This window comes from Heptranchias perlo, chromosome 24 (assembly GCF_035084215.1).
Source record: "Heptranchias perlo isolate sHepPer1 chromosome 24, sHepPer1.hap1, whole genome shotgun sequence".
NCBI classification, from domain to species: Eukaryota; Metazoa; Chordata; class Chondrichthyes; order Hexanchiformes; family Hexanchidae; genus Heptranchias; species Heptranchias perlo.
This window is the reverse complement of record NC_090348.1, coordinates 17,231,626-17,257,015: the sequence shown is the minus strand read 5'-3', so window position 1 is coordinate 17,257,015 and position 25,390 is coordinate 17,231,626. Positions and strand designations below refer to the sequence as shown.

At 43.6% G+C, this 25,390-nt stretch overlaps 1 protein-coding gene across 1 annotated transcript in view; it reads left to right on the top strand.

Annotated features, from left to right (window-relative positions):
- The window catches only part of LOC137341481 (mucin-2-like), an 81,236-nt gene extending 56,251 nt beyond the window's left edge, over positions 1-24,985 (top strand). The window contains exons 32-44 of the mRNA XM_068004586.1: positions 5,638-5,697; positions 7,250-7,309; positions 8,236-8,295; positions 9,633-9,692; positions 10,635-10,694; positions 11,622-11,981; positions 13,009-13,068; positions 14,011-14,070; positions 18,910-18,969; positions 20,309-20,368; positions 21,312-21,371; positions 23,171-23,230; positions 24,927-24,985. Coding sequence (XP_067860687.1) covers positions 5,638-5,697; positions 7,250-7,309; positions 8,236-8,295; positions 9,633-9,692; positions 10,635-10,694; positions 11,622-11,981; positions 13,009-13,068; positions 14,011-14,070; positions 18,910-18,969; positions 20,309-20,368; positions 21,312-21,371; positions 23,171-23,230; positions 24,927-24,985 — 1,079 coding nt within the window. The remainder of the gene's footprint in view (positions 1-5,637; positions 5,698-7,249; positions 7,310-8,235; positions 8,296-9,632; positions 9,693-10,634; positions 10,695-11,621; positions 11,982-13,008; positions 13,069-14,010; positions 14,071-18,909; positions 18,970-20,308; positions 20,369-21,311; positions 21,372-23,170; positions 23,231-24,926) is intronic.
- Positions 24,986-25,390: the final 405 nt, after the last annotated feature.

The window sequence follows — 25,390 nt, the reverse complement described above, 5'->3', positions numbered from 1 at the left end:
TGTGACCCGAAGCTTGGGTGCACTTTCTTAGGGGATATTGCAAATAGGGGATGGTGTGGTGGAGTGCGGCAGAGGGCAACCCTCCTCATGCCCCTCCTCATGCAACATCACCTCACCTTCAGCGGCCATCAACGCTGGGCTGCTCTGTTTCTTGTCAAAAGGGCCATTACTGCACCTAGGGATCCCTTTCCCCTCATGCTAGTCTGCCATGTCGTCTGGTCATTATCACGTTGCTGTTTGTGGGACCTAGCTGTGCACAAATTGGCTGCTGTGTTTTCTACGTTACAACAGTGAATACATTTTTAAAAAAAAGTAATTCATTGCCTTTAAAGCGCATTGTGCTGAGGTCGTGGAAGGCGCTATATAAATGCAAGTCTTCTTTCCTTCCTTCTTTCCTTTTTTCTTCCTTCTTTCCTTCCTCCTTTCATAAGAACATAAGAAATAGGAGCAGGAGTGGGCCATACAGTCCCTCGAGTCTGCCCCCTCATTCAATCAGGTCATGGCTGATCTTCGACCTCAACTCCACTTTCCCACCCGATCCTCATATCCCCTGATTCCTCTAGAGTCCAAAAATCTATCTATTTCAGCCTTGAATATACTCAACGACTCAGCATCCACAACCCTCTCGGGTAGAGAATTCCAAAGATTCACAACCGTCTGAGTGAAGAAATTCCTCCTCATCTCAGTCTTAAACAGACAACCCCTTATCCTGTGACTATGCCCTCTAGTTCTAGACTCTCCAGCCAGGGGAAACAACCTCTCAGCATCTACCCTGTCATTGAGATCACCTCTCATCCTTCTATTCTACTCAATTTCCTTCTTTGCTACCTCCTATTCTTCTTTACTTCCTTCCTTTCCTTCTTGCCTTCCATCCTTTCCAGCTTTCCTTTCTTTCCTCCGTTCCTTTTTCCCATCCTCTTTTCCTTCTTTCCTACAACCTTTCCTTCTTTCCTTCCTTCCTTTCCTTCTTTCCTTCCTTCCTTTCCTCCCCCATAATGGTTTGAAATTCTCAGTGTATCTTAGGTCCGTTAACATAAAAGCATTATCACCTTTTTAAACCTTTGTTGTGATTTCACGATTGTTTTAATGTGTTGTTTGCCATTCTCCACATAACTAATGGAGAAATTATTGAGAGTCATAATATTGGCTGCCATATGAATAAATGTTATATCCTTGCTTGTACTTCTTGTTAAATATGAAACTTAAAGCTGGATTAATTGGAACATAGGAACAGGAGTAGGCCATTTAGCCCCTCGAGCCTGTTCAATGAGATCATGGTTGATCTCTGACCTAACTCCATATACCCGCCATAGCCCCATATCCCTTAATACCTTTGGTTAACAAAAATCTATCAATCTCAGATTTAAAATTAGCAATTAAGTTAGCATCAACTGCCGTTTGCAGTTCTTTTTCTCTGTTGCAGAATTGCCTTGTTATGGCACATGGTCTTCCTGGTCTGATGACTACATACTAACAACTATAAACCCAGGGGATTCTGCATCACAGGATCCCATACGTAAAAAATTGTGTCCTTCCACTTCTTCTAAAATCGGTAACATTCAGTGTCGATGCATCGATAATCCTGGACTAATAGGTGAATCAGAAAACAGTTTGACCTGTGATGAAGATGTGGGTCTTATTTCTACAAACGCTAAAGATGATTCCCTGGACACCAACCTGTGCTCTTACTACAAAATTCGAGTTTGCTGCGAGCCAGCTGCAGTATCCCCCACAACTAGAACCAGCATCCCTGGTAAATAAGAAATGTCTGCTTTCTAACTTAAGAAGTGTCCTAAAGTGGTTATCAAGGTTTTATTAAGCAGATTAAGCTATAAGAGGCACATGAATAATACTGATAAGTAGTCTAAGATTTTGAGGTGAATAAGCTGTTTTCTGTACATTGGAGAAAATTTTGCTTAGTTTATACTTAACGATTGCAAAAAGTGACAGGCCATCATCATTTACAAAGGCCTTACAGTGCATTTGTTTATAATTGACGTGGTTGGTCCAGAAAAATGGATAAACTGTGGAGAAGATGATTTTTCACAAACCAAATGCATTAAATGCAGTTTCTTATGTTCTAAATACTTGAAGGGAAAAAGGTTACAGGGCTATGGAGAAAGAGCAGGTGAATGGGACTAATTGGATAGCTCTTTCAAAGAGCTGGCACAGGCACAATGGGCTGAATGGCCTCCTCCTGTGCAGTACCCATTATGTTTAAGGGGTTAAAGTTCTCCCAGCACTATTTTTAGTATACATCAAATTCCATGATCTAACTGTACCTGGAATCATTTTGCTCTCTACAGTACTGCTCATAAAGTTTAAACTCTTAATCTGAGTTTGCTATTTGCCTACTCACAATTTATCATTAAGTATTCTATATTTCAAGTTATTCAGCTGACTGACGAAAAAAACTAATGACCTTTTACATGGTGCATTTTAAAGGCATTTATTAAGGATTAAGAATGTCAGTCATTAGATAGTCATTGACAGTCCTTTCCTAGGTTGTAACAGATCCTGAAACTGAAATTTTACCCAACTGGTGCACTGCTATCACAACTCTAATGGGAGTGGCAGAAGGGCCACAAACTAGGTTGGGATCTTGCCTGTGCTGGGAGTTCACAAATGGCCTTGTAAATGGGAAGTCTTTGCTCGCCCCTCACAAGGCCAGTGATGTGGAGGGGAAAGGGCGGTGTGCGGAGACTCCCTACAATGAGAGACCCGCTAAACCCTCACAGATGGGCTGGGCATCTTTGGAGGCTGGTACTCAAAGAAAAAAGAAGCATTCTGATCTTACATACATAATCATCCCCCTTCTTTCTGGAGCAGGGGGAGGGTGTAATGCTGCCCGAGGATTTTCAGAGCTACAGTTGATATGGGCAAATCAGGCAAATATGGATCTGTCCATTGTAAGAAGTTACCACTAGACATTGAAAACTAATATATGCAGCAACTCAAATAACAACATGATCAAATCAACCTGAGAATTCCAGCAAATCTTATATTTGAGGAAATTATGTTCTGAATGTAAAGGCCATGAAATAATTGTATTCCTCTCAGTTGAAGTAATTTTATTGAGTAAGTCTATGATAGAAGTGAACAGATTTCAGTTTTGCATTTGTTTTGTTTGACTGCATGCAGCAGGACAGTAAGTCTCCTTAAACCCTGGTACAGACTCATAGGGCTTGATTTTCCAATGTCCCAGCGGGTGCATTCGTGGCGGAAGGGCTCCGAAAATTGGGGATTCCTGGGGCGGGTTTAGAGCCCGGCTCCAACCCTCCCACTTCCGGGTTCCCCAATGACGCGCTTGGATGCGCGCGCAACCCCGCATGCGGGACACCCGCTGGCAATTAAAGCCGGTGGGATCCCACTTCAATCAATTAATTGGATACTTCAGGTCGTTAGGAGACTTGATTTGTAGGATATTTTAGGAGGGGTCGGGTTTTCAGGTCAACTGAGAGTGTTTCCCGTACTGGGGGAAACACTCGCAGTTGAAATGGACGTGTTGCAGCCATCAGCCTGTGGCAGCTGCAAAGGTCCATTTGACAGGTTGGGGGGGGGAGACCCTCACTCATTGCAGGAGGCCACTCTGTCACTTTGGACAAAGTTTGGCCTCCACCACCCTCCTCCTAACACAAAAAATCACAAACTTGCAACCTCAACCCCAGTGTGCAGACACATTTACCTACCTTGCGGACCCCCTCAAATGTACATCTTCCGGATGGGGGCCGCCATAGCTGCAGTCATGACCTCCTTGGAGGACGAACAGCATCACCAGCCTCACCGGCCATGCCGTCCACCTCTGACACGTGGAGGTCCACAACACAGTGCTGTGACACATCCACCTGCACAGCAGGAGGGAGGGCAACGGCAGAGAGAGATGCGTCGCAGAAGGCACTACCCTCGCCACAGGGTCTACAGACCGAGGCTCAGCTTCCTGAACCTCTCTGAGGAGCAGTGCAGTTTCCTGGACCTCTCTGAGGAGCAGTGTACATGGAGGCTCAGAGTCACTCGACATGCAGTCGTACACATCTGCAGCCTCCTTGCTGCCGAGCTGCTCCCAGCTGGCCCAAGCACTGTCTTCTTACCTGTCGTTGTCAAAGTCACCACTGCCCTCAATAACTTCTCCTCCGCATCCTTCCAGGGTGTCACCGGGGACATCGCCGGTGTCTCTCAGTCGTCTGCACAAAAGAGCCCTGCAAATATTGTACACCCACTCTGCAGTGACACAATGGGTGGCATCAGGTGTGGGTCTTCATGGTGATCCTCAGGAAAGGGCATTATTGCACAAACCAGACAAGATTTGCAAAGACGTGGCAGTAGTGGTGATAACAAATTTTTATGTTTTTTTGCAAAACAAACAAAAGTAAATCAAAAACATGACATTTTGTCTTCCACCCTTGTGCATCCCCTTTGTGCTCACAAAACCTTCGTCTTACGTTTACGGGAACCCTTACGTGGTGCTACTCCTGTGGCGTCAGCAGAGGTAGTGGCAGGTTACTCTTGTCCATGCCCTGACTGATGAGATGCATTGCGGGGATGCCCTCTGGGTTTCGGTGCCCGTGAATACCCCTCCAAAGACTGCTCCACCTGCACTCGTGCAGGGGCAGACTCGGCCATCTGGAGAGGAGGCAGCATTGCTGGTACAGGTTGAGAGGGGGGCAACGGGTGAGATGTGGGAGCGCTTTGAGTGGCGTCCCCACTTCCATGTTCCCTTTCGGCACCATCCCTCTCCTGGGCCTTCTGGCATCTCTTCTCCTATCAAGGCAGAACACAGAGAGGCGTGATTGAGTGATGGTTGCATAGTGACCCGCTGCATGCATTGGTGTGGGTAGGGGTGAGCGTGAGGGAGATGCATGGGAGGGTGCGTGTGAGACATAGCCACGAGATTGTATGAGGATTGGGTTGCGTGGTAATGCTCGAATGGGAACTGGGGCGGTGATTATGTGCAGGCAAGATGAGGATGATGGTTGAGTGGATGTGAGGAGTGATGCGAGAGTGTTGTGGTGGCAGTGCAGAAGGAGTTGTGTGGTGGTGGAGGTGATGTGGAAGACGGAGTGTGGGAGAATGCGTAAGTATACTCACTTTGGCTGACCTGGTTAGGTCATTAAAGCGCTTCCTGCACTGGACCCACGTTCGGGAGATGTTACTGCTGCTGCTGACCTCCTCTGCCACCTCGAGCCGAACCTTCTTGGTGGCAGAGGCGGGCCACTTCCTCTCGTCCGCTGGGAAAAACGTTTCCCTCCTCCTCCTGACTCCATCGAGCAGCACCCTGGAGTGAGGAGTCTGAGAACCTTGGAGCAGCCATGCCTCTGGGCTGCTCCATGCTGCCAATTTGGTTGTTTGCTGCAGGAGGAGCATTGGAGGACTGCCCCTTTAAATAGGGCTCCTCCTGCTGGCAGCCTGTGATGCGGGTGCGCAGAGCACCCACTGCGCAGGTCTAGAACGGGAAACCCAGAAGCCATGGTAAGTGCCTTCAATTAGGCTGCGATAGCATGCGAAGCACCCCGAATTCACTGGGCGTGTTACCCACATGCCCAGTTGACTCCCGCTGCCAACTCGCCTCCCTCCTAAAATCGGGCCCACAGAGCCTCAGTGTGCAGTGTAACAGGTTGAAATGTTTTTCCTGCTTTATAGAAACGACACCACCCACAGTGATACCGACTACAACTACATCTACCACCAGCTCCACAACTGGTAAGTGACAGCGATTTTATTCCTGGCACCGAGTCTTTCTCCATAAGTGCATTGTTTTCTAACTCCATGAGGCATGTCATTGAGTAGGTAACAAAATACAGTTTTCATTTTCAGATTTGAAATATAACTTTCTAATTATTTGCTTTGAAAACGTTTGTATCAGTGGTCATTATGTTGTAAATTATAGAGCAGCTTTTAAGAAATTGTGCTCCTGACATAGCATTTAGCAGAACGGGAACACATTTTGGGAATTTGGCGCCAATTGACGGCAAATTCTGTGAAGTGCATTAACTTCCACGCCCATATTCCTGATATGTGACCTGGCACCGGAAACTCCAAGCGAGAATGGGCTAACTCCCTCAAAGTTTGTGCCGTCACTTCCGGGCTGGCATAAGGCCATCTGCATTATCAGCCAATATGCTGTACACACAGGTATCAAGAAAGTGACTGATGCATAGATCGGCATGGGCAGCACTTTGATCTCTTTTCCCGCTGAATAGAAACAGTTGCATGGCATGGATGCTGAATGTCAGGGCACTACTGTGTTTATCAAGGTAGAACGTTCTATGATGGCAACCTTGTGCCATCCTTCAGCTCATCCTGTGCGTCAATGTGTGGATATGCAACATGCAGGTAAGTTGTGTGACAACAAATGTTATATAGTGAAGTTTCATGAAGATGGGGGGGGGGGTTCCTAGAGTGTCAGTTATAAAAGGATGAACTTGCAATATTAAGCAATGAAAAAGCTGTAAGCTATGGCATGGGCCAGCAGTGAATGTGGAACAGGTTGACAAGCAACACAGTGTGGCATCACACGTGGGCCATCTACTAGCTCAATGGTGCAATGGGTAGATTAAGCATGACAGATTTGATAAAGCTGGACTGCTACCTTGGAGACAGCTAAGATCTTTTTAATATATATAATTATTTTTAGCCCGCTTACAAAGGAGGCTCAGAGGCATATGAAATCTTCTCTCCAGGGTGAGAGAACTGACACCCTCTCTCTGGATGGCAGCAGGCGCCAGTCTTTCTGGGCTATGTGGGCCAGAGGGCAGCCAAGATTGTCCCTGGTGTTGTAGATGCCTGCCATAAATATTTAAATGACAAGACCTGTTGGGGCAAGTAAGCTGGAGAGCCCCGTGAGGTGTGATCCTGGTATAATTGTCAGGATTTTTGCCCGAGTATTTTCAGAGCCACTGTTCATCTGAGCAACTCAGGTCAATATGGATCTGTTCTTTGTAAGAAGTTTCCACTGGACATTGGAAACTAATGTTGGCCGCAAGTCCAATAACAACATGATCAGATCAAACCAAACAATTCCAGCAAATGTTAAATTGAGGAAATTATATTCTGGGTGTTAGGGCCATTAAACAGTTTAATTATCTCCCAACCGAAATAATTTTATTGAGTAGACTAAGACAGATATGAACACATTTTAGTTTTGCAATTTTTTTGGTTGATTGCATGCAGCAGAGAAGTAAGTCTTTAAATGTGATACATATGCTGCATGCTGAGGCTCTAAACAAGTTGAATTGTTTTTCCTGCGCTGTAGAAACGACATCACCCACAGTGATACCGACCACAACTACATCTACCACCAGCTCCACAACTGGTAAGTGACAGCGATTTTATGCCTGGCACCGAGTCTTTCTCCACAAGTACATTGTTTTCGAACTCCATGTGGCATGTCATGGAATAGGTAAGAAAGTGCAGCTTTCATTGTCAGAGCTGAAATATAACTTTCTAACTTTAAATAACACTTTTTGAGTTATCAAAAATATTTGTCACACAATGTCAATGCCATCTACGAGCTAAATAGTTCAATGGGGTGAATTAGCTTGGCAGCTTTGATAAAGCAGGACTGGAACCCTGGAAACAGCTCAGATCTTTTTAATATATATATTAGTGTTAGCCCCCTTACACAGGAGGCTCAGGGACATAAGAAATCTTCTCTCCAGAGTGGGAGAAATGACACCCTCTGCCTGGATGGCAGCAGTTGCCAGACTTTGTGGGATTTCTGGGCCAGAGGGCACCCGAGATGTATCTCTGGTGGTGCAGGTGCCCGACATAAATATTTAAATGACAGGACCTCCCACTGACCATGCTTACTCGGGCAGTTCAGCACTGGAGGTCCCAGGGAGGCGTGATCATGGTATATTTTTCAGGATTACTGATGTAATATTTTCAAATCCACTTTTTATATGGGCAACTCAGATTAATATGGATCTGTCTATTGTAAAATGTTAACACTGGACATTGGAAACTAATATTTGCAGCAACTCCAATAACAGCACGATCAAATCTACCTGATAATTTCAGCAACTGTTATTTTTGAGGAAATAATATTCTGAATGGAAATAATTGCGTTCTCTCTCAGCTGAAATAATTTTATTGAGCAAACTAAGATAGAAGTGAACAGATTGCAATTTTTTGCTTCACTGTATGCATCCGGACAGTAAGTCTCCTGCAACCCTGATACAGACTCACAGAGCCTCAGCATGCAGTGTAACAGGTTGAAATGTTTTTCCTGCTCTATAGAAACAACGTCATCCACAGTGATACCGACCACAACTACATCTACCACCAGCTCCACAACTGGTAAGTGACAGCGATTTTATTCCTGGCACCGAGTCTTTCTCCACAAGTGCATTGTTTTCTAACTCCATGTGGCATGTCATTGAGTAGGTAACAAAACACAGCTTTCATTTTCAGACCTGAAATATAACTTTCTAATTGTTTGCTTTGAAAATGTTTATATCAGTGGTCATTATGTTGTAACTTTTAGAGCAGTTTTTATGAAACTTTGCTTCTGACACACTGTTTAGCAGAACGGGAACGCATTTTGGGAAATTGATGCCAATTGACGGCAAATCCTGCGAAGTGCATTACCTTCCACACCCATTTTCCTGATATATGCCCCTGGCACCGGAGGCTCCAAGCGAGAAGGGAGTATTATAATATATATTCTTCTTAAATAACACATTTTCATTTATCAAAAGTATTTGTCACAAAATGTCAACACTGAGGATGTGAAACGGTATCAAGCAATGAGGTTTGAAATTACTGTCAATGATAATAGTGGGCCCGAATGTTGCACACATTCATATCACGTTCTTCTGTCTGCTATTCTAATTGAGGCATTAATCGATTTCAAGTAAGTGGACTAAATCCTCAATTAAAGTAGTAAGCCCATTAATATACCTATTAACATCTTTGCACGACATTCTCCCACCCTTTATTTAACTCCATCCTCAACCTTTGTGCTTCATCTCCTTCAGGGCTAGCATTGGGGTCATCTGCTTTATCAGTTAATATGCTGTCCACACACATATCAAAAAAGTGACTGATGCGTAGCTCTGTGTGGCCAGCAGTTTTAACTCTATTCCCACTGAATGAAAAACAGTAGCATGGCATGTCTCTGGATATGGTGGTTTAGGTGCCTGGCATAAATCTTTAAATGACAGGTGCTCCCACTGACCCTGCATACTCTGGGCAGATCAGCGCTGAAGGGCACTGGGAGCCGTGATCCTGGTATATTTTTCAGGATTGCTGCTGTAATATTCTCAGAGCTACTGCTTATGTGGGCAAATCAGGTTAATATGTTAAGACGGATCTGTCTATTGTAAGATGTTTACACTGGACATTGAAACCTAATATTTGCAGCAACTCCAATAACAGCACGATCAAATCTACCTGACAATTCCACCAACTCTTTTATTCGAGGAAATAATATTCTGCATGTAAGGGCCATTAAATAGTTGCATTCTCTCTCAGCTGAAATAATTTTATTGAGCAGACTAAGATAGAAGTGAACAGATTCCAATTTTTTGGTTGACTGTATGCAACAGGACAGTAAGTCTTCTGCAACCCTGATACAGACTCATAGAGCCTCAGCATGCACTGTAACAGGTTGAAATGTTTCTCCTGCTCCATAGAAACAACATCACCCACAGTGATACCGACCACAACTACATCTACCACCAGCTCCACAACTGGTAAGTGACAGCGATTTTATGCCTGACACCGAGTCTTTCTCGACAAGTGCATTGTTTTCTAACTCCATGTGGCATGTCATTGAGTAGGTAACAAAATGCAGCTTTCATTTTCAGACCTGAAATACAATTTTCTATCTTTAAGTAACACTTTTTGTGTTATCAAAAATATTTGTCACACAACGTCAATGCCATCTACCAATTAAATGGTACAATGGGTTGAATTAGCTTGGCAGCTTTAATAATGCAGGAGTGGAAACCTGGTAACAGCTCAGATCTTTTTAATTATATATTATATTTAGCTCCTTCCAAAGGAGGCTCAGGGGCATAAGAAATCTTCTCTCCAGAGTGGGAGAACTGACACCCTCTGCCTGGATGGCAGCAGTTGCCAGACTTTGTGGGATTTCTGGGCCAGAGGGCACCCGAGATGTATATCTGGTGGTGCAGGTGCCTGCCCTAAATATTTAAATGACAGGACCTCCCACTGACCCTGCTTACTCCGGCAGTTCAGCACTGGAGGTCCCTGGTAGACGTGATCATGGTATATTTTTCAGGATTACTGATGTAATATTTTCAAAGCCACTTTTTATATGGGCAACTCAGATTAATATGGATCTGTCCATTGTAAGATGTTTCCACTGGACATTTCAATCTAATATTTGCAGCAACTCCAATAACAGCACGATCAAATCAACCTGTCAATTCCACCAACTCTTTTATTGGAGGAAATAATATTCTGAATGTAAGGGCCATTAAATGGTTGCGTTCTCTCTCAGTTGAAATAATTTTATTGAGGAGACTAAGATAGAAGTGAACAGATTTCAGTTTTACAATTTTTTGGTTGACTGTATGCAGCCGGACAGTAAGTCTCCTTCAACCCTGATACAGACTCATTGAGCCTCAGCGTGTAGTGTAACAAGTTGAAATGTTTTTCCTGCTCCATAGAAACGACGTCATCCACAGTGATACCGAGCACAACTACATCTACCACCAGCTCCACAACTGGTAAGTGACAGCGATTTTATTCCTGGCACCGAGTCTTTCTGCACAAGTGCATTGTTTTCTAACTCCATGTGGCATGTCATTGAGTAGGTAACAAAATACAGCTTTCATTTTCAGACCTGAAATATAACTTTCTAATTGTTTTCTTTGAAAATGTTTATATCAGTGGTCATTATGTTGTAACTTATGGAGCAGCTTTTAGGAAACTCTGCTTCTGACACACTGTTTAGGGGAACGGGAACGCATTTTGGGAAATTGATGCAAATTGACGGCAAATCCTGCGAAATGCATTATCTTCCACACCTATTTTCCTGATATATGCCCCCGGCTCCGGAGGCTCCAAGCGAGAAGGGAGTATTATAATATATATTCTTCTTAAATAACACTTTTTCAGTTATCAAAAATATTTGTAACACATTGTCAACACTGAGGATGTGAAATGGTATCAAGCAATGAGAGAAGGTCAAGCAGGCGATCCTTTCACTCCATCATACAGATCCATCTGCAAAACGCTTTCCGCCTATTTTTCACCGTTCCTATCCCAGGCACAGTGATCGCAACTTTTTGTTTCGATGCCCGCTAGAAAATTGAGTCAGGCGGCTTGTGTGCTTTACGTTCTTTTGTAGAATTTCATCTACTCCACCCCCTTGTAGGCCGATGAAAGTCACCCCCTTAATCTTTCAAATGATGGGTGAAATACTAGTAGCAAAAAAAGTCAGATTCCAGATCAGTCATGCAGTCTAAGGTTGTATTGACTTGATCTTCTTTTCACTATAGTGGTGAAACTGTGTAACTAGAATGTGATAAAGTATCTCACAAGTCTGCATGGAAAAACATGGAAAAGTTGTTTAGCAATTTTACTCGTTGTATTTCTTGTTAATTAGCTTGAATAAAGGCAGATTAATTAAGCCCAGACTTCTTCTTTTACAGAGAAGGCGTGTCATGGCACATGGTCTCCTTGGTTTAATAAACATACACCTTCTCTGCACAGCCCGGGCGATTCTGAATTATTGGATCCCATACGCGATGAACTGTGTCCTTCCTCTGCCTATGCAATTCATCACATTGAGTGCCAATTTGTCGATGACCCCGAGTGGCCAGTGAGTGATTCAACAGACAACGTGACCTGCGACAAAGACATCGGGCTCGTCTGTATCGCCCCCGAAGAGGCTCTGGGGTACAGGAAGTTTTGTTATGACTACAAAATTCGAGTTTGCTGCGAGCCACCAATAATAACAGAATGGACAACAACCAGTCTGCCTATAACCACCACTACAACCACGATTCCTGGTAAATGTGACATTTATACATGAGGAAATTGTCTTTCAATGCAAAAGCCCTTAGAACAAGTCTGTCCTATTTCAGTGAAAATTCTACATCCGAAATGGATCAGTACATCAAGCAGAAAAAGCAATCAGATGTGAGATTCGAAATTACTGTCAATGATAATAGTGGGCCTGAATGTTGCACACATTCATATCACGTTCTTCTGTCTGCTATTTTAATTGAGGCATTAATCGATTTCAAGTAAATGGACTAACTCCTCAATTCAAGCAGTAAGCCCATTAATATACCTTTTAATGTCCTTGCGCGACATTCTCTCACCCACTATTTAACTCCATCCTCAACCTCTGTGCCTTCACCTCCTTCCGGGACATCATAGGGGTCATCTGCTTTATCAGTCAATATGCTGTCCACACACATATCAAGAAAGTGACTGATGCATATCTCGGCATGGCCAGCAGTTTTAACTCGATTCCCACTGAATGAAAAACAGTAGCATGGCATGTGTCTGGATATGGTGGTTTAGGTACCTGGCATAAATCTTTAAATGACAGGTGCTCCCACTGACCCTGCATACTCTGGGCAGATCAGCGCTGAAGGGCACTGAGAGCCGTGATCCTGGTATATTTTTCAGGATTGCTGCTGTAATATTTTCAGAGACACTGTTTATATGGGCAAATCAGGTTAATATGTTAAGATGGATCTGTCTATTGTAAGATGTTTACACTGGATATTGGAAACTAATAATTGCAGCAACTCCAATAACAGCACGATCGAATCTACCTGACAATTCCACCAACTCTTTTATTTGAGGAAATAATATTCTGCATGTAAAGACCATTAAATAATAGCATTCTCTCTCAGCTGAAATAATTTTATTGAGTAGACTAAGATAGAAGTGAACAGATTACAGTTTTACAATTTTTTGTTTGACTGTATGCAGCAGGACAGTAAGTCTCGTGCAACCCTGATACAGACTCAATGAGCCTCAGCGTGCAGTGTAACAAGTTGAAATGTTTTTCCTGTTCCATAGAAACTACGTCACCCACAGTGATACCGAGCACAACTACATCTACCACCAGCTCCACAATTGGTAAGTGACAGCGATTTTATTCCTGGCACCGAGTCTTTCTCGACAAGTGCATTGTTTTCTAACTCCATGTGGCATGTCATTGAGTAGGTAACAAAATGCAGCTTTCATTGTCAGACCTGAAATATAATTTTCTAACTTTAAATAACACTTTTTGAGTTATCAAAAATATTTGTCACACAACGTCCATGCCATCTACCAATTAAATGGTACAATGGGTTGAATTAGCTTGGCAGCTTTGATAAAGCAGGAGTGGAAACCTGGCAACAGCTCAGATCTTATTAATTACATATTATTTTTAGCCCCTTACAATGGAGGCTCAGGGGCATAAGAAATCTTCTCTCCAGAGTGGGAGAACTGACACCCGCTGCCTGAATGGCAGCAGTTGCCAGACGTTGTGGGATTTCTGGGCCAGAGGGCACCCGAGATGTATCTCTGGTGGTGCAGGTGCCCGCTATAAATATTTAAATGACAGGACCTCCCACTGACCCTGCTTACTCCGGCAGTTCAGCACTGGAGGTCCCTGGTAGACGTGATCATGGTATATTTTTCAGGATTACTGATGTAATATTTTCAAAGCCACTTTTTATATGGGCAACTCAGATTAATATGGATCTGTCCATTGTAAGAAGTTTCCACTGGACATTTCAATCTAATATTTGCAGCAACTCCAATAACAGCACGATCAAATCTACCTGACAATTCGACCAACTCTTTGATGAGAGGAAATAATATTCTGAATGTAAGGGTCATTAAATAGTTTCGTTCTCTCTCAGTTGAAATAATTTTATTGAGTAGACTAAGAAAGAAGTGAACAGATTTCAGTTTTACAATTTTTTGGTTGACTGTATGCAGCAGGACAGTAAGTCTCCTTCAACCCTGATACAGATTCATAGAGCCTCAGCGTGTAGTGTAACAAGTTGAAATGTTTTTTCTGCTCTATAGAAACAACGTCATCCACAGTGATACCGAGCACAACTACATCTACCACCAGCTCCACAACTGGTAAGTGACAGCGATTTTATGCCTGACACCGAGTCTTTCTCCACAAGTGCATTGTTTTCTAACTCCATGTGGCATGTCATTGAGCAGGTAACAAAATACAGCTTTCATTGTCAGACCTGAAATAAAATTTTCTAACTTTAAATAACACTTTTTGTGTTATCAAAAATATTTGTCACAGAACGTCAATGCCATCTACCAATTAAATGGTACAATGGGTTGAATTAGCTTGTAAACAATGTTGCAACACCAGGTTATCGTCCAACAATTTTATTTGAAAATCACAAGCTTTCGGAGATTATCTCCTTCTTCAGGTGAGTGTGGGATTCCTTGAACGTTTCGCATTTATAGTCAGAGAACAATACCTGGTGATTACAGATAATCTTTCCAACTGCCCATTGTCAAGGCAATCAAAGTGTTCAGACAGAGAGGTGTTACCTGCAGGACCACCGAATATACAAACGGCCAGAGCACAAGACAGAGAGAGAGAGAGAGAGGGAGAAATATCCGAAAGGAAGAGAAAGACAGAGAATGACCCGTTGTATTAAAAACAGTTAACTTTTATTCGCTGGTGGGGTTACGTGTAGCATGACATGAACCCAAGATCCCGGTTGAGGCCGTCCTCATGGGTGCGGAACTTGGCTATCAATTTCTGCTCGACGATTTTGCGTTGTCGTGTGTCTCGAAGGCTGCCTTGGAGAACGCTTACCCGAAGATCGGTGGCTGAATGTCCTTGACTGCTGAAGTGTTCCCCGACTGGGAGGGAACCCTCCTGTCTGGCGATTGTTGCGCGGTGTCTGTTCATCCGTTGTCGCAGTGTCTGCATGGTCTCGCCAATGTACCATGCTCCAGGGCATCCTTTCCTGCAACGTATGAGGTAGACAACGTTGGCCGAGTCACAGGAGTATGCACCATGTACCTGGTGGGTGGTGTCCTCTCGTGTGATGGTGGTATCTGTGTCGATGATCTGGCATGTCTTGCAGAGGTTGCCGTGGCAGGGTTGTGTGGTGTCGTGGACGCTGTTCTCCTGAAAGCTGGGTAATTTGCTGCGAACGATGGTCTGTTTGAGGTTGGGTGGCTGTTTAAAGGCGAGTAGTGGAGGTGTGGGGATGGCCATAGCGAGGTGTTCGTCATCATCGATGACATGTTGAAGGCTGCGGAGAACATGGCGTAGTTTCTCCGCTCCGGGGAAGTCCTGGACGGCGAAGGGTACTCTGTTGATTGTGTCCCGTGTTAGTCTTCTGTGGAGGTCTATGCGATTTTTCGCTCTGGCCCGTCGGAACTGTCGATCGACGAGTCGAGCGTCATATCCCGTTCTTACGAGGACGTCTTTCAGCGTCTGTAGGTGTCCATCGCGTTCCTCCTCGTCTGAGCAGATCCTGTGTATTCGCAGGGCCTGTCCATAGGGGATGGCCTCTTTGACGTGGTTAGGGTGGAAGCTGGAAAAGTGGAGCATCGTGAGGTTGTCTGTGGGCTTGCGGTAGAGTGAGGTGCTGAGGTGCCCGTCTTTGATGGAGATTCGTGTGTCCAAGAAAGAAACCGATTCTGAGGAGTAGTCCATGGTGAGCTTGATGGTGGGATGGAATTTGTTGATGTTATCGTGTAGTCTCTTCAGTGATTCTTCGCCATGGGTCTATAGAAAGAAAATGTCGTCTATGGATCTGGTGTATAGCGTTGGTTGGAGGTCCTGTGCAGTGAAGAAGTCGTGCTCGAACTTGTGCATGAAAATGTTGGCATATTGGGGTGCGAATTTGGTCCCCATGGTTGTTCCGTGTGTTTGGGTAAAGAACTGGTTATCGAAGGTAAAGAGATTGTGATCCAGGATGAAGTGGATGAGTTGTAGAATGGCGTCTGGAGATTGGCTGTTGAGTATTGATGCTGTTGCAGCGATGCCGTCATCGTGGGGGATACTGGTGTAGAGTGCCGAGACGTCCATCGTGGTGAGAAGTGTTCCTGGTTCAACTGGTCCGTGGGTACTGAGTTTTTGTAGGAAGTCTGTAGTGTCGCGACAGAAGCTGGGGTTTCCCTGTACGATGGGTTTCAGGATGCCCTTGACGTATCCAGAGAGGTTCTCACACAGGGTTCCGTTGTCTGATACGATAGGACGTCCGGGTGTGTTGGCTTTGTGTATCTTTGGGAGGCAGTAGAAGTCTCCCACGTGGGATGAGAGCGCGTAGGATGCTTTGAAGGTCTGGATCGAAGGTCTTGATCAGTTTGTTGAGCTGGTGGGTGTGTTCTTTGGTCGGATCTGCGGGTAACCATCTGTAGTGTTCCTGGTTGTCCAGTTGTCGGTATGCTTCTTTGCAATAGTCCGTTCTGTTCTGTATGACAATGGCGCTTCCTTTGTCCGCTGGTTTGTTGAAGATGTTGCGGTTGGTCTTGAGAGCATTGATGGTGTTGCGTTGTGCTCGGGTGACATTCTGGACTGTCTTGTGAGTGCGGCTGATGAATCTAGCATTGACGCATTTCCTGACAGCTTGAGCATACATGTCCAGCTGAGGGCAGCGACCCTCCGGAGGAGTCCAGTTTGACTCTTTCTTCTTCGGTTGATGTACCGCGGATCCCTCTGTTTGCTGTTCCGGCTCGTTGATTGTCTCATTGGGTTCGCTGCTGAAATCTTGGGATCTGTGGAAGAATTCCCGGAGCCTCATTCTCCTGATGAATTCCTCTGTGTCCGCCGCGAGACCAATGGGGTCCATTTTGGTAGTGGGACAGAAATTGAGCCCTTGGCTGAGAACTTCGATTTCGTCTGGTTGAAGGGTGTGGTCGGACAAATTGACGATAGACTTCCCTGTGGTTGCAACCGTGGTACCGGGGGAGGCTTGGTTGATGCTGGTGGTGATGCCGAGTTTCTCAAGCTTCCTGCTCTTGGTTTTCATGTAGGCAGCATAGTTCCGTTGCCTCGTCTGTTTGGCGCTGTCTCCTGGCTGGTCTGCTGTGTCCTGAGTACAGGTTGAGAGTATGGACTCTATCTTGGTTTCGAGGTTGCGGCGTCTGTTGTAGAGTTGGTGTACAAGATGGTTGCGGAGTGTGCGAGAGGTACGACGGCAGAGTCTCTCAGCGTAATCTGAGTTGTATGTCGAATTGAGTGGGTTCATGATCTGTAGTCCTTTCGGGATCTTGTCTGCTTTCTTGCAGCTCTGTAAAAACTTGATGTCTGTGTCTATATGCGCGATCTTCTTGGATATCCTTTCCACTGTGAGCCGGCAGTTTGTGGTGTCGATAGTAACCATGATGTGGAGATGCCGGTGATGGACTGGGGTTGACAAATGTAAAGAATCTTACAACACCAGGTTATAGTCCAACAATTTTATTTGAAAATCACAAACTTTCGGAGATTATCTCCTTCGTCAGGTGAGTGTGGGATTCCTTGAACGTTTTGCATTTATAGTCAGAGAACAATACCTGGTGATTACAGATAATCTTTCCAACTGCCCGTTGTCAAGGCAATCAAAGTGTTCAGACAGAGAGGTGTTACCTACAGGACCACCGAATATACAAACGGCCAGAACACAAGACAGAGAGAGAGAGGGAGAAACATCCGAAAGGAAGAGAAAGACAGAGAATGACCCGTTGTATTAAAAACAGATAACTTTTATTCGCTGGTGGGGTTATGTGTAGCGTGACATGAACCCAAGATCCCGGTTGAGGCCGTCCTCATGGGTGCGGAACTTGGCTATCAATTTCTGCTCGACGATTTTGCGTTGTCGCATGTCTCGAAGGCCGCCTTGGAGAACGCTTACCCGAAGATCGGTGGCTGAATGTCCTTGACTGCTGAAGTGTTCCCCGACTAGGAGGGAACCCTCCTGTCTGGCGATTGTTGCGCGGTGTCCGTTCATCCGTTGTCGCAATGTCTGCATGGTCCTGTAGGTAACACCTCTCTGTCTGAACACTTTGATTGCCTTGACAACGGGCAGTTGGAAAGATTATCTGTAATCACCAGGTATTGTTCTCTGACTATAAATGCGAAACGTTCAAGGAATCCCACACTCACCTGACGAAGGAGATAATCTCCGAAAGCTTGTGATTTTCAAATAAAATTGTTGGACTATAACCTGGTGTTGTAAGATTCTTTGCATTTGTCAACCCCAGTCCATCACCGGCATCTCCACATCATTGAATTAGCTTGGCAGCTTTGAGAAAGCAGGAGTTGAAACCTGGTAACAGCTCAGATCTTTTTAATTATATATTATTTTTAGCCCCTTACAAAGGAGGCTCAGGGGCATAAGAAATCTTCTCTCCAGAGTGGGAGAACTGACACCCTCTGCCTGGATGGCAGCAGTTGCCAGACGTTGTGGGATTTCTGGGCCAGAGGGCACCCGAGATGTATCTCTGGTGGTGCAGGTTCACGACATAAATATATAAATGACAGGACCTCCCACTGACCCTGCTTACTCGGGCAGTTCAGCACTGGAGGTCCCAGGGAGGCGTGATCATGGTATATTTTTCAGGATTACTGATGTAATATTTTCAAAGCCACTTTTTATATGGGCAACTCAGATTAATATGGATCTGTCTATTGTAAGAAGTTTCCACTGGACATTTCAATCTAATATTTGCAGCAACTCCAACAACAGCACGATCAAATCTACCTGACAATTCGACCAACTCTTTGATGAGAGGAAATAATATTCTGAATGTAAGGGCCATTAAATAGTTGCGTTCTCTCTCAGTTGAAATAATTTTATTGAGTCGACTAAGATAGAATTGAACAGATTACAGTTTTACAATTTTTTGTTTGACTGTATGCAGCAGGACAGTAAGTCTCCTTCAACCCTGATACAGACTCATTGAGCCTCAGCGTGTAGTGTAACAAGTTGAAATGTTTTTCCTGCTCTATAGAAACAACGTCATCCATAGTGATACCGACCACAACTACATCTACCACCAGCTCCACAACTGGTAAGTGACAGCGAAAAGTGGCACCGAGTCTTTCTCCACAAGTGCATTGTTTTCTAACTCCATGTGGCATGTCATTGAGTAGGTAACAAAATACAGCTTTCATTTTCAGACCTGAAATATAACTTTCTAATTGTTTGCTTTGAAAATGTTTATATCAGTGGTCATTATGTTGTAACTTTTAGAGCAGTTTTTATGAAACTTTGCTTCTGACACACTGTTTAGCAGAACGGGAACGCATTTTGGGAAATTGATGCCAATTGACGGCAAATCCTGCGAAGTGCATTACCTTCCACACCCATTTTCCTGATATATGCCCCCGGCACCGGAGGCTCCAAGCGAGAAGGGAGTATTATAATATATATTCTTCTTAAATAACACATTTTCATTTATCAAAAGTATTTGTCACAAAATGTCAACACTGAGGATGTGAAACGGTATCAAGCAATGAGGTTTGAAATTACTGTCAATGATAATAGTGGGCCCGAATGTTGCACACATTCATATCACGTTCTTCTGTCTGCTATTTTAATTGAGGCATTAATCGATTTCAAGTAAGTGGACTAAATCCTCAATTAAAGTAGTAAGCCCATTAATATACCTATTAACATCTTTGCACGACATTCTCCCACCCTTTATTTAACTCCATCCTCAACCTTTGTGCTTCATCTCCTTCAGGGCTAGCATTGGGGTCATCTGCTTTATCAGTTAATATGCTGTCCACACACATATCAAAAAAGTGACTGATGCGTAGCTCTGTGTGGCCAGCAGTTTTAACTCTATTCCCACTGAATGAAAAACAGTAGCATGGCATGTCTCTGGATATGGTGGTTTAGGTGCCTGGCATAAATCTTTAAATGACAGGTGCTCCCACTGACCCTGCATACTCTGGGCAGATCAGCGCTGAAGGGCACTGGGAGCCGTGATCCTGGTATATTTTTCAGGATTGCTGCTGTAATATTCTCAGAGCTACTGCTTATGAGGGCAAATCAGGTGAATATGTTAAGACGGATCTGTCTATTGTAAGATGTTTACACTGGACATTGAAACCTAATATTTGCAGCAACTCCAATAACAGCACGATCAGATCTACCTGACAATTCCACCAACTCTTTTATTTGAGGAAATAATATTCTGCATGTAAAGACCATTAAATAATAGCATTCTCTCTCAGCTGAAATAATTTTATTGAGTAGACTAAGATAGAAGTGAACAGATTACAGTTTTACAATTTTTTGTTTGACTGTATGCAGCCGGACATAAGTCTCGTGCAACCCTGATACAGACTCATTGAGCCTCAGCGTGCAGTGTAACAAGTTGAAATGTTTTTCCTGTTCCATAGAAACTACGTCACCCACAGTGATACCGACCACAACTACATCTACCACCAGCTCCACAACTGGTAAGTGACAGCGATTTTATTCCTGGCACCGAGTCTTTCTCGACAAGTGCATTGTTTTCTAACTCCATGTGGCATGTCATTGAGTAGGTAACAAAATGCAGCTTTCATTGTCAGACCTGAAATATAATTTTCTAACTTTAAATAACACTTTTTGAGTTATCAAAAATATTTGTCACACAACGTCCATGCCATCTACCAATTAAATGGTACAATGGGTTGAATTAGCTTGGCAGCTTTGATAAAGCAGGAGTGGAAACCTGGCAACAGCTCAGATCTTATTAATTACATATTATTTTTAGCCCCTGACAAAGGAGGCTCAGGGGCATAAGAAATCTTCTCTCCAGAGTGGGAGAACTGACACCCTCTGCCTGGATGGCAGCAGTTGCCAGACGTTGTGGGATTTCTGGGCCAGAGGGCACCCGAGATGTATCTCTGGTGGTGCAGGTGCCCGCTATAAATATTTAAATGACAGGACCTCCCACTGACCCTGCTTACTCCGGGCAGTTCAGCACTGGAGGTCCCTGGTAGACGTGATCATGGTATATTTTTCAGGATTACTGATGTAATATTTTCAAAGCCACTTTTTATATGGGCAACTCAGATTAATATGGATCTGTCCATTGTAAGAAGTTTCCACTGGACATTTCAATCTAATATTTGCAGCAACTCCAATAACAGCACGATCAAATCTACCTGACAATTCGACCAACTCTTTGATGAGAGGAAATAATATTCTGAATGTAAGGGTCATTAAATAGTTTCGTTCTCTCTCAGTTGAAATAATTTTATTGAGTAGACTAAGAAAGAAGTGAACAGATTTCAGTTTTACAATTTTTTGGTTGACTGTATGCAGCAGGACAGTAAGTCTCCTTCAACCCTGATACAGACTCATAGAGCCTCAGCGTGTAGTGTAACAAGTTGAAATGTTTTTTCTGCTCTATAGAAACAACGTCATCCACAGTGATACCGAGCACAACTACATCTACCACCAGCTCCACAACTGGTAAGTGACAGCGATTTTATGCCTGACACCGAGTCTTTCTCCACAAGTGCATTGTTTTCTAACTCCATGTGGCATGTCATTAAGCAGGTAACAAAATACAGCTTTCATTGTCAGACCTGAAATAAAATTTTCTAACTTTAAATAACACTTTTTGTGTTATCAAAAATATTTGTCACAGAACGTCAATGCCATCTACCAATTAAATGGTACAATGGGTTGAATTAGCTTGTAAACAATGTTGCAACACCAGGTTATCGTCCAACAATTTTATTTGAAAATCACAAGCTTTCGGAGATTATCTCCTTCGTCAGGTGAGTGTGGGATTCCTTGAACGTTTTGCATTTATAGTCAGAGAACAATACCTGGTGATTACAGATAATCTTTCCAACTGCCCGTTGTCAAGGCAATCAATGTGTTCAGACAGAGAGGTGTTACCTACAGGACCACCGAATATACAAACGGCCAGAACACAAGACAGAGAGAGAGAGGGAGAAACATCCGAAAGGAAGAGAAAGACAGAGAATGACCCGTTGTATTAAAAACAGATAACTTTTATTCGCTGGTGGGGTTATGTGTAGCGTGACATGAACCCAAGATCCCGGTTGAGGCCGTCCTCATGGGTGCGGAACTTGGCTATCAATTTCTGCTCGACGATTTTGCGTTGTCGCATGTCTCGAAGGCCGCCTTGGAGAACGCTTACCCGAAGATCGGTGGCTGAATGTCCTTGACTGCTGAAGTGTTCCCCGACTAGGAGGGAACCCTCCTGTCTGGCGATTGTTGCGCGGTGTCCGTTCATCCGTTGTCGCAATGTCTGCATGGTCCTGTAGGTAACACCTCTCTGTCTGAACACTTTGATTGCCTTGACAACGGGCAGTTGGAAAGATTATCTGTAATCAGCAGGTATTGTTCTCTGACTATAAATGCGAAACGTTCAAGGAATCCCACACTCACCTGACGAAGGAGATAATCTCCGAAAGCTTGTGATTTTCAAATAAAATTGTTGGACTATAACCTGGTGTTGTAAGATTCTTTGCATTTGTCAACCCCAGTCCATCACCGGCATCTCCACATCATTGAATTAGCTTGGCAGCTTTGAGAAAGCAGGAGTTGAAACCTGGTAACAGCTCAGATCTTTTTAATTATATATTATTTTTAGCCCCTTACAAAGGAGGCTCAGGGGCATAAGAAATCTTCTCTCCAGAGTGGGAGAACTGACACCCTCTGCCTGGATGGCAGCAGTTGCCAGACGTTGTGGGCTGTGTGGGCCAGAGGGCACCCGAGATGTATCTCTGGTGGTGCAGGTTCACGACATAAATATATAAATGACAGGACCTCCCACTGACCCTGCTTACTCAGGCAGTTCAGCACTGGAGGTCCCAGGGAGGCGTGATCATGGTATATTTTTCAGGATTACTGATGTAATATTTTCAAAGCCACTTTTTATATGGGCAACTCAGATTAATATGGATCTGTCTATTGTAAGAAGTTTCCACTGGACATTTCAATCTAATATTTGCAGCAACTCCAACAACAGCACGATCAAATCTACCTGACAATTCGACCAACTCTTTGATGAGAGGAAATAATATTCTGAATGTAAGGGCCATTAAATAGTTGCGTTCTCTCTCAGTTGAAATAATTTTATTGAGTCGACTAAGATAGAATTGAACAGATTACAGTTTTACAATTTTTTGTTTGACTGCATGCAGCAGGACAGTAAGTCTCCTTCAACCCTGATACAGACTCATTGAGCCTCAGCGTGAAGTGTAACAAGTTGAAATGTTTTTCCTGCTCTATAGAAACAACGTCATCCACAGTGATACCGACCACAACTACATCTACCACCAGCTCCACAACTGGTAAGTGACAGCGATTTTATTCCTGGCACCGAGTCTTTCTCCACAAGTGCATTGTTTTCTAACTCCATGTGGCATGTCATTGAGTAGGTAACAAAACACAGCTTTCATTTTCAGACCTGAAATATAACTTTCTAATTGTTTGCTTTGAAAATGTTTATATCAGTGGTCATTATGTTGTAACTTTTAGAGCAGTTTTTATGAAACTTTGCTTCTGACACACTGTTTAGCAGAACGGGAACGCATTTTGGGAAATTGATGCCAATTGACGGCAAATCCTGCGAAGTGCATTACCTTCCACACCCATTTTCCTGATATATGCCCCCGGCACCGGAGGCTCCAAGCGAGAAGGGAGTATTATAATATATATTCTTCTTAAATAACACATTTTCATTTATCAAAAGTATTTGTCACAAAATGTCAACACTGAGGATGTGAAACGGTATCAAGCAATGAGGTTTGAAATTACTGTCAATGATAATAGTGGGCCTGAATGTTGCACACATTCATATCACGTTCTTCTGTCTGCTATTTTAATTGAGGCATTAATCGATTTCAAGTAAGTGGACTAACTCCTCAATTAAAGTAGTAAGCCCATTAATATACCTATTAACATCTTTGCACGACATTCTCCCACCCTTTATTTAACTCCATCCTCAACCTTTGTGCTTCATCTCCTTCAGGGCTAGCATTGGGGTCATCTGCTTTATCAGTTAATATGCTGTCCACACACATATCAAAAAAGTGACTGATGCGTAGCTCTGTGTGGCCAGCAGTTTTAACTCTATTCCCACTGAATGAAAAACAGTAGCATGGCATGTCTCTGGATATGGTGGTTTAGGTGCCTGGCATAAATCTTTAAATGACAGGTGCTCCCACTGACCCTGCATACTCTGGGCAGATCAGCGCTGAAGGGCACTGGGAGCCGTGATCCTGGTATATTTTTCAGGATTGCTGCTGTAATATTTTCAGAGACACTGTTTATATGGGCAAATCAGGTTAATATGTTAATATGGATCTGTCTATTGTAAGATGTGTCCACTGGACATTGAAACCTAATATTTGCAGCAACTCCAATAACAGCACGATCAAATCTACCTGACAATTCCACCAACTCTTTTATTCGAGGAAATAATATTCTGCATGTAAGGGCCATTAAATAGTTGCATTCTCTCTCAGCTGAAATAATTTTATTGAGCAGACTAAGATAGAAGTGAACAGATTCCAATTTTTTGGTTGACTGTATGCAACAGGACAGTAAGTCTCCTGCAACCCTGATACAGACTCATAGAGCCTCAGCATGCACTGTAACAGGTTGAAATGTTTCTCCTGCTCCATAGAAACAACATCACCCACAGTGATACCGACCACAACTACATCTACCACCAGCTCCACAACTGGTAAGTGACAGCGATTTTATGCCTGACACCGAGTCTTTCTCGACAAGTGCATTGTTTTCTAACTCCATGTGGCATGTCATTGAGTAGGTAACAAAATGCAGCTTTCATTTTCAGACCTGAAATACAATTTTCTATCTTTAAGTAACACTTTTTGTGTTATCAAAAATATTTGTCACACAACGTCAATGCCATCTACCAATTAAATGGTACAATGGGTTGAATTAGCTTGGCAGCTTTAATAATGCAGGAGTGGAAACCTGGCAACAGCTCAGATCTTTTTAATTATATATTATTTTTAGCCCCTTACAATGGAGGCTCAGGGGCACAAGAAATCTTCTCTCCAGAGTGGGAGAACTGACACCCTCTGCCTGGATGGCAGCAGTTGCCAGACGTTGTGGGATTTCTGGGCCAGAGGGCACCCGAGATGTATCTCTGGTGGTGCAGGTGCCTGCCCTAAATATTTAAATGACAGGACCTCCCACTGACCCTGCTTACTCCGGGCAGTTCAGCACTGGAGGTCCCTGGTAGACGTGATCATGGTATATTTTTCAGGATTACTGATGTAATATTTTCAAAGCCACTTTTTATATGGGCAACTCAGATTAATATGGATCTGTCCATTGTAAGAAGTTTCCACTGGACATTTCAATCTAATATTTGCAGCAACTCCAATAACAGCACGATCAAATCTACCTGACAATTCGACCAACTCTTTGATGAGAGGAAATAATATTCTGAATGTAAGGGTCATTAAATAGTTTCG